This window comes from Pseudopipra pipra, chromosome 7 (assembly GCF_036250125.1).
Source record: "Pseudopipra pipra isolate bDixPip1 chromosome 7, bDixPip1.hap1, whole genome shotgun sequence".
NCBI lineage: Eukaryota > Metazoa > Chordata > Aves > Passeriformes > Pipridae > Pseudopipra > Pseudopipra pipra.
In genome coordinates, this window is record NC_087555.1 from 1,165,698 (window position 1) to 1,174,523 (window position 8,826).

The 8,826-nt window shown below is 64.7% G+C and overlaps 1 protein-coding gene across 1 annotated transcript; it reads right to left on the reverse strand.

Moving 5' to 3' along the window:
* Positions 1 to 7,374, reverse strand: LOC135416874 (maestro heat-like repeat-containing protein family member 6). Its single transcript, XM_064660162.1, has 18 exons — positions 6,616 to 7,374; positions 6,248 to 6,312; positions 5,921 to 6,133; positions 5,489 to 5,636; positions 5,185 to 5,249; positions 4,926 to 5,075; positions 4,593 to 4,741; positions 4,211 to 4,358; positions 3,778 to 3,965; positions 3,553 to 3,690; positions 3,159 to 3,273; positions 2,597 to 2,734; positions 2,203 to 2,379; positions 1,919 to 2,074; positions 1,655 to 1,756; positions 1,303 to 1,405; positions 980 to 1,036; positions 1 to 675 (listed from the first exon to the last, which is right to left on the reverse strand). Exons 1-18 carry the CDS (start codon positions 6,731 to 6,733, stop codon positions 476 to 478), a joined length of 2,430 nt encoding a protein of 809 aa, XP_064516232.1. The 5' UTR covers positions 6,734 to 7,374; the 3' UTR covers positions 1 to 475.
* Positions 7,375 to 8,826: the final 1,452 nt, after the last annotated feature.

Consider the following 8,826-nt stretch of genomic DNA (forward strand, 5'->3'; position numbering starts at 1 on the left):
TCCCCACCCTCCTGCCCAGGCCTCCAGCCCTTCTGCCGCAGGCACGGCAGACGCCCCGGGCAAGCGCCACAGCAGCCGGCCAACACCTGGGCAGGACACAGATGGCACTTCCTGCCTGGGACAGGGCTTCTGGCCATCTCCAAGGACCTTTGGCTCAGGGAGCCCCACAGCTCCAGCCTTTGCCCAGCTGCTCTGCTGCAAGCTTGGAGGCTTCAGCACAGCACCACCAAAGGCCAAGGGGACTTAGGGCTCTTTCTCTTCTCACTGCACACCTGGGCAAGCGTTGCTGAGCACAAGGACCCTTTTTCCCCTCTCCCCCAATGCCCTGTGCAAACTGGGCACCAAAAAACACTCCTGAGCCTCTGTGTGTGGCAAGAGGAATTTTATATTCCTATGCTGGACTAGAGGGAAGTGCTTCCACAGCAGGGGTCTTCCTTGCAGGCTCACGTGGGCCCAGCAGACACCGCTTCCCACATCAAGCCTCCCCAGAGCTCAGGCAGCACAGCCAGAAACTGCCCCGCAGAGCAGGACAGCTCGTGCAGGCCCCGCACAGCCAGTCTGGCGGCTGCTGCACCTGGGGGGATGCAGCTCTCTGAGCAGCTTCGAGCACACGGTAGCTCTGAAGCGCCAGGCTTGAGATGGCGGGGCTGGTGTCATTCCTCAGACCCTGAAGAACTGCAACAGGGAGGAACAGAGCCAAGGTCAGAGCCTGGATCTGTGGCGACCCAAGAAGCTCCTCCTGCCAGGACCATCCCACCCAGTTCTTGCCATGGCCAGCAGGGAGCAGGGCCCAACGGGATCAGCCGGAGCCACCAATACCCCCCCCCCTGCCCCTGAAATCTCTCTCTGCTCTGCCCAAGCCGTCCCTCATCCGTGCAGGGAGCAGAGCCCTGCACAGCCAGGGCAGGATTGCAGCTCCCTGCCCAGGCTCCGTGCTCCTCCCGCCAGCCCCCGCTGACACCGCGCTGCCCTCACTCACTCTCGATGATGTCCTGCAGCTCTTGGGGCTGTCCCCGCAGGTACCTCCCGGCGATCCCTGGGAACACAGACCCTGTCAGGGCCCCAGCGGCACAGCTCCCCCCCGGCGGCGCTGCCGGCCCGGCCACGCACCCTCCTGCCCTGGCAGGGCTGAGCCCGGGGCCTTCCCGCCTCGGGACTCCCCAGGGCTGGGCTGGCACAGGGCGGCAGCCACCAGGGCACTCGGGGCTCCCCAGCACATCCCTGGGCCGCATCCTGCTGCCGCTGCAGCAGCCGGGGCTGGGGCCGAGCTGCAGTGGGGCGGGGAGGGACCTTGTGGCTCACCAGTGAACCTGATGGCTGCCTCTCGCACGGGCTCCTGTGGGCTCTCCAGGTACGGCAAAGCCTGGCGCAGGTACTCGGCCGCTCGACTCCGCTCCTTTTGCAGCTGCAGAGAGAGGCAGGGCCGGAGGGAAGGGTTGGCTGGGGCTCTGCCCCTTGGCCGGGAGCTGCCTGCGCCCAGCACTGGCCTCCCCTGCCCGCACGCCCCAGGCAAGGCAGCAGCGTGTGGGGCGCAGGCTGCTGTCCCGCAGGCGGCTGCAGCAGTGGGCAGGGCCACAGTGCCAGCCCCACACTCTGAGCGTCGGGGACTGGGGGCTGCTCCAGCCTGGGGCTGGGGCTTCATGGCCGTCCTTACCAGGCACTCGCTGAACATCCACAGCTCCTTCCTCTTCACTATCTTCTTCAGGTCCTTTCTCTTCAGGAAGCCGGCCACACAAAGCAGCGCTTCCCCAGAGGCCTGCAGAGCAACAAGCACTGGGAGATGGCACCACGGCCCAGGGCAAAGGAGCCGTGTCCCTGGAGCAAGGCCAGCAGGAGGCTGGAGCCTATCAGGTGCCAGGGCAGGAGGCAGCCCAGCCCCCTGCCACGGGGACACCAGAGCCCACAAGTGCTCACTCACCTCTGCCACTCTCTGGTTCTCATCGTGGCAGTGGAAGAAGAGTGGAAGCAGGCTCTGGCGCACGTGTGGCTTCAGGGCCTTTTTTCCCTCTTTCTGCCCTGTCACCATCACCCCACGGAAGAGGAGGATGGAGGACAGCTGCACACTGCTGTCAGCCTGGTGGAAATGAAAAGACCTCAGCACTGGCTTCTCCAGGCCCACCTGGGCACAGGCCTGAAAATCCACAAGGCACAAAGTTTCCTGCCAGCACCCGTTGCCTGTGGCTGCGGGGCACAGAGCCTTACGTTGTCGAAGAGCGGCTGCAGCGCCTCAGCCAGCTGCAGGGCGGTGGGGCTGGAGAGCTGGATGTCTTTATCGGAGAGCAGAAAGCCGAGGACGCTGACAGTCCTCCGGACCAGCTCTCCATCTGCGTCCCACAGGAGCTGCACGAGGCTTTCAGTCAGGCTGCCCATTCTTTTGGCCTGTGAGGAACACAAGGCTGTGCTGGGAAGCCATGAAGGGCTGCAGCCCCAACCCCGCTCTGGCGGGGCAGCCCCACGTGCTGCCGCGGGGCCCAGAGCCCAAAGGCCTGTCCCGAGGGACTCGGGCAGCTGAGCGGGGAGGCAGCAGAGCTGGCAGCAGCTGTGCTCCCCAGCCCCGGCATCGCAGCACGGCTTCGGCCAAGCGCCCCTTCCTCACCGTCACGGCATCCTGGCTGAGCACCACCAGGCCCCTCAGCACTTGGCGGCGCATCTCTGGGCACTCGCTCCACAGGTGCCTCGAAAGGATCTGCAGGACGCTTTCGCCGCACTCCCTCACGTCCAGGTAGACCAGGGTCTGAAAGGCACGGAGCGGTGACGGGCTGCCCGGCCGGCAGCAGCCCGCACCCGCACAGGGCTGGGCCCAGGCAGCAGCACAGGGCGCGGCACCGTCCCGGGCAGCCCTGCCCAAAAGCAGCAGTGGCTCTGCAGAGCCCCTGGGCTCCCTGCCCTGCGCAGGCCACCCGCCCGCTCCTCTGTGCCGCCCAGCCCTGGCATTCCTTGGCCTTGAGGAGCCATGAGGGAAGCGCGAGTGCTGGCAGCAGAAGGACCCAAAACACAGCTGGGGACAAGTGTCACCCCAGCAGCAAGGGGCCAAGGGCACACGGTGGAGCCCCCCCTCTGCCCCAGCTCCCTTCACTGGGCTTCCCCCGCAGATGCGGCTGCACAAGGCCAGAGAGGTGGAGGCAGCTCGGCCAGGCAGCGCTCGCCATCAGGCTCACCTCCACAAGGAACACCATGGCAGGGAGCTCCCAGGGACACATCTCCTCGCTGAGCAGCTCCAGGAGGCAGCACACAATGCTGCAACACCAGGGGGTGCAGAAAGAGCCCATCTCCCTGGCAGGAGGGAAACAAGAACTGTCATGCCTGAGCTGGCTGGGCAAACCTCTCCTGGGACTCACTCCCAGAGGCCTGGTCTTTCCCCAGCACCCCGGCAGGGGACCAGGGCACTCTGGCAGGCGGCTCCTCCTGTGCACCCGCCTCTCCCAGCCTTTGCCACTCTGCTCGGCCATCCCTGGGTGACAAGGCCCTCCGGCCCATGACCACGGGCACTGCGTGGGGTGCCCCGTGCAGAGGGCAGAAATGACAGGGGCAGCGGGGACAAGGGGGTCTCACCTGGCCAGCAGACCCACTGCGTAGTGGTGGGTGTCGGCGTTGAGGAGCGTGTCCCAGCCACACTTGCGCTCCAGTGCCACCACCACGCTCTCGCAGCGCAGACGGTGCAGCAGGGCTTTGAGGGTCAGCACTGCAAACCTGCGTGCAGAGCAAAGCCCAGGTCATGCTGGGAGCCCTGGCCAGCCCCGAAGGCGTGGCAGGGACGGGAGGAGTGGGATGGAGCACCTGTTGGGCTTGGTGGGAAGGCTGTGTTGCTTCCGGCACTCCCTCCACAGGGTGTCAACCTCCTCCGGCATCTGCACTGTGCTGAAGAACACTTGGAAGAGCAGATGCACAAAGAGGTTGGGGAAACACTCCCTCACTGCCCGTGTGCAGCAGAGCAGATGGAGGATCTTCCAGAGTGCCACGGTTGCCTGCAAAAAGGAAACCAGCCGGAGACAGCGCTCAGTGCCCGGACATCCATGGGGCAGGGCCCGAGCGTGGCAGGGAGAGGCCAGGGGAGACACAGCAGGAGCAGCCGGCCTGGTGCCCCTGAACCTGCCCCTAAGCCAGCTTGCCAGCCCAGTGCCTGAGGCAGGGAGATGCAGTGCTGGGGGAGGATGAAGAGCTGCCGGGGAGGTGCCGTGGCGCTGAGCAAAGGCCGGTTCCAGAAACTCACAGCCAGGGCAAAGACTTCCGCTTCATCCCCATCCGAGGTGCGCATGCTGCAGGCTGGCCAGCTTCCCAGGACGAGGGCAAGGATCGTCAGCACCGACTCTGCAGTAGTTCTCAAGGAGATGATTGCTCTCCACATGCTCACAGCAGCTCTGCGGGGTCAAAGCTCTGTGTCAGCGGGTTCTCAGCCACAGTGCCACGGCCTGGGCACTTCCCGCTCCCAGCTGACAGAGCCACAGCACCCTGAGGAGCAAGGAGGGCACATGGGAGCAGGATCCGTGGCTGGCATGCTAGAGGCTCCTTGGAACTCTGGGCCTGAGGGACACCTGGGACGGGCTCTACAGGATGATGGGCTGGTGAGCCCTGGAGGCAGAGGGGCTCCATACCTGTCACAGCATGGGGCAGAGCGCAGCAGAGTCACCACCACATCCACGGGGTGCGCCTCGACCAGAGCCAGAAGAGTCCTGTCCAGTCTGCGCTCAGCACACACATTGGCCGTGAGCCACCGGTGGATGTACCTGACGAAGGCTGGCACCTGCAGGGGGCACGGGGCAGACTTGGAGAGCTGCCAGAGCCAGCAACTTGCCCGGCTTCCCCCGACAAGCGCTTCCCTTCCCACCACTCTGGGCTGGCCTCAAAGGCTGAGGGGACCCAGCGGAGCCGGCGTGAGGGCCCGCACAATCCCTGCAGGGCTGGAGCCCTGGCCACAGGCTGCTTACTTTCTCGGCACTGGAGACACCATTCTCCACAAGCAAATCCAGCAGGGCAGCGCTGGTCTCCGCATTGCAGAGGTCAGAGCTTGCCATGCCCCCAGCACCCATGGCGATGGTCTCTTCCCTCCAAATGCACCTGCTGAATTGGCAAACCATCTGCAGGAGAAAGGCAAGGAGAGAGGGATGTGCCCTGGAGAACTCCGACAGCGGCACCAGGCTGAGCAGGGACAGCAGGCCCAGCCCAGGAGGCCGTGGCTGCAGGTACCTGTGCTGCCCTGCAGAAGCGGCCCCGGGCGCGGTCCTGCTCCTGTGTCCGGTCCCGTCCTGGATCTGGCAAAGAGCGAGCGCGGTCAGAGCTGAGGGGCTGCGGGACAGGCCGCAGAACACGGCCCAGCCCTGCACTCCACAGGCAGGGCCAGCCCCGGCATGCCCAGTGCATGGAGCTGCCAGGGATCAGCCCCGAGCCCTCCTTCCCCCTCCCTTTTCCTGGCCCTGTCCACAAGGGATGGGATGGCAAGAGGCTCATCTGGCTGCAGCCACCAGCCCTGGGGCCCAGCTGCGCCACTCACCCTCCTGCAGGGGCTGGGACTGCTCCGCCTCCTCAGGCTGCTGGGATGGGCCAGCTCCAGGGCCTTCCTCCTCCCCCTCCTTCAGCCAGGCCAGCTTGGGCACCCTGGGGGGTCTCTGCTCTGTGTCTCTCTCTGGCTTCATGGCTTCCTGCAGGAGAGATGGCATGGAAAAGCTCTGGCTCACCAAGTCCTGCACAAGTGCCTTGAAGGCACCTGCAACACGGCAGGTTTGGGAACACTGCGGCTCATCAAGTTCCAAAGTCTGGCCTGGAGGGGCCAGGGGGAGTTGGAGAGCTGCCAGAGGGAGCAATTTTCCCAGTTGCCCCCGAGAAGTGCTTCCCTTCCCACCACACTCTGCTGGCCTCAAAGGCTGAGGGGGCCCAGCAGACCTGGCTTGAGGGGCCACACAATCCCTACCCACAGGCTGCTTACTTCCACAGAGACAACTCTCTCCCCAGGAATGTCCAGACCAGGAGCACTGGGCAGGCACTGAACGGCTGCGATGTCAGTGTCTGCCTCGCCCTCAGGTGTTGCGCCGTCAGTCTTGGCCGTGAGCTCACTGGGCGTGGGGTCAGGCTGTGCCATGACCTCGCCTGGTGCGATCCTGGTCTTTGGACGCCGAATGCCCACGAATTTCCGAACGGCCTACAGGAAAACAAAGGGCAGGGAAGAGAGGGATGTGCCATGGAGAGCTCCGACAGCGGTGCCAGGCTGAGCAGTGGCAGCAGGCCCAGCCCAGGAGGCCGTGGCTGCAGGTACCTGAGCTGCCCTGCGGAAGCGGCCACGGGCACGGTCCTGTTCTTGTGTCCGGTCCCGGCCTGGATCTGGCAAAGAGCGAGCGCGGTCAGAGCTGAGGGGCTGCGGGACAGGCCGCAGAACACGGCCCAGCCCTGCACTCCACAGGCAGGGCCAGCCCCGGGATGGCCAGTGCATGGAGCTGCCAGGGATCAGTCCTGGGCCCTCCTTCCCCCTCCCTTTTCCTGGCCACGTCCACAGGGGATGGGATGGGATGGGATGGGATGGGATGGGATGGGATGGGATGGGATGGGATGGGATGGGATGGGATGGGATGGGAAGAGGCCCAGCCGGCTGCAGCCACCAGCTGTTGGCCCAGCTCTGCCACTCACCCTCCTGCAGGGGCTGGGGCTGCTCCACCTCCTCAGGCTGCTGTGCAGGGGCAGTCTCAGGGCCTTCCTTCTTCTTCCTCCTGAGAAACCTGCACAGGCTGAAGCGTCTCTCCGCCATCCTACAGTCGGGCCTCAAGGGCAGCCGCCGCAGGGATTGCAGACGCCAGGGAAAAGCTGCAGGGCACGAAGCCCCAGAGAATGGCCTCGAGGGCACCTGCCGCAGGGCCTGGAGACTCCTCGCCGAAGCTCCGGGTCACCAAGTCCTGCGGTCTGGCCTCGAGGGCACCTGAAAGATAGAAAAGCCTACAAAAGGCAAGTCCTGCAGTGCGGCCTCAAGGGCAGCCGCCGCAGGGATTGGAGATGGCAGGGAAAAGCTCCGGGGCACGAAGCCCCAGAGAATGGCCTCGAGGGCACCTGCCGCAGGGCCTGGAGACTCCTCGCCGAAGCTCCGGGTCACCAAGTCCCGCGGTCTGGCCTCGAGGGCACCTGAAAGATAGAAAAGGCTACGAAACGCAAGTCCTGCAGTGCGGCCTCAAGGGCAGCTGCCGCAGGGACTGGAGACACCTCGCAGAAGCTCCGTGTCACCAAGTCCCACGGTCTGGCCTCGAGGGCACTTGCAGCACAAAAACGCCACCAAAACGCTCCGGATCAGAAAAGAACGAGTTGGCTGCACGGGGGCTCCGCACAGCACCGCTCTGTCCCGTCTGTCCCGTCGCACGCTCCGAGGAGCACTGAGGCGTGGCCACCTCACCACCACTACTAAGTTATCACGTGTCACAAAGGGCCCTGTGACACCCTGCCCCGTGCCACCCCACCGTGTCACAAAGGGCCCTGTGACACACTGCCACGTGCCCTGGGGCCTCCCCTAGCCCGGCCAACCTGCCCCAGGCGGGAAGGAGTCCGTTCTCCAAAGCATCCAAGACAGCTGGACACGAACTTTAGGCACAGCTGAAAAACTAAGCAAACCCTCCCCTGCTGTGCCTGCCCACGGCAGCAGAAGGAGCCCCCTCGGCTGCCGAGGCAGCTGCAGCGGGAAGGCCACGGGGCCTCCACACGAGCTGGCACGGGCTCCTTGGGAGAAGTGCCGGCTGGTGGCCCTCCTGAACACGGGGCTGTGACACACAGAGAAGGAACGTGAGGGCGAGGTGTCTTAGTTTAACACGATTGCAATGTAGAAATCAAGAAACTTCCGGTGGAAGTGTGGAAAAGAAACAGCTTTTTATTAACCAAATCTGAATAAACAACAAATGGTGCAATCAAAACCTTTCGGAAGAAACAAAGCAAAGTCCCAGTTCCCCAGGTGGAGGGAGAAACCCACAGCAACCTGGGGAGTGGGGTGGGAAGGCAGGACTGTCCCGGCACTTCAACAGCTGCTCGCAGCCACCTGTGCTCGCAGCCAGCACTGGAAAAAAAAAAAAAGTCCTTTTTCCCACAGGCCGTCTGAAGGCAGAATACCTCGCTCTGAGATGGCTTGCTCTCTTTCTTGTAGTCGTTCTCCACGAGGGGTCCCGTGGGGAAAAAAAACTTCCTCTCAGGCAAAGCAAAAGCAGGCAGCCAAAACCGGACTCCCCGCTCTGTCCGGTGCACACCAAACCCAAAGAAACCCCCCAAACGACAGACTCCCGGCCGTGCCTGTGGCAACCGTGCTTCTCCGGGAGACCTCCCCCTCTCCCCGCTCCCGCGCTGCCCAGCGCCTGCGGCTCCGCTCTGCCCCCACCCCCTCCCTAACTCCCCCCATCCCAGAAGAAACAGACTGGGGGGGCGAGGACGAGGTACCCTAGGGAAAAAATTCCCACATCTCCTTTCAAACCTATGACACAAGGGCACCAATGCTGCTCCCACCCCATTGGCCAGGGCTGCGCCAAAATCAGCAGCTCTGGCAAGTCCTTACCCAAGGAGACCTGTCACCGCCCCCAGTCCTGGCAGGGCCGGTGCCCCTCTCCTGCCCAAAGAGCTGTGCCCCAGGGGGACGACTCCCGAGGAGGCCCAGGCGTTGTGGCTGCTGCTGCTCCTGTGCACAGCCTGCTGCTCTTGTCTGTGGCTTGGGCAGCAGCGACGGTGCAGCCCTGCCCGAGGAGCCCCGCGCCCTCCCCGTGCTGGCAGCACCTCCGCGGGCCCAGAGCTCTGGCTCGGCGGGCTCTGGGACACAGCCCCGTGGGCTGGGCAGCCGCGGGGGCCCGGGCTGGCCCACGGCCCTGCCCCTGCCCCTGG

Excerpts from the sequence above, each read along its gene's own strand:
- LOC135416874 (XM_064660162.1), bottom strand. The coding sequence starts at position 6,733 with ATGGCGGAGAGACGCTTCAGCCTGTGCAGGTTTCTCAGGAGGAAGAAG. Across the intron at positions 6,313-6,615 it reads GCCCCAGCCCCTGCAGGAGG|ATCCAGGCCGGGACCGGACA; the intron begins GTGAGTGGCAGA and ends GCTCTTTGCCAG. Across the intron at positions 2,075-2,202 it reads TGCAGCCGCTCTTCGACAAC|GCTGACAGCAGTGTGCAGCT; the intron begins GTAAGGCTCTGT and ends CATTTCCACCAG.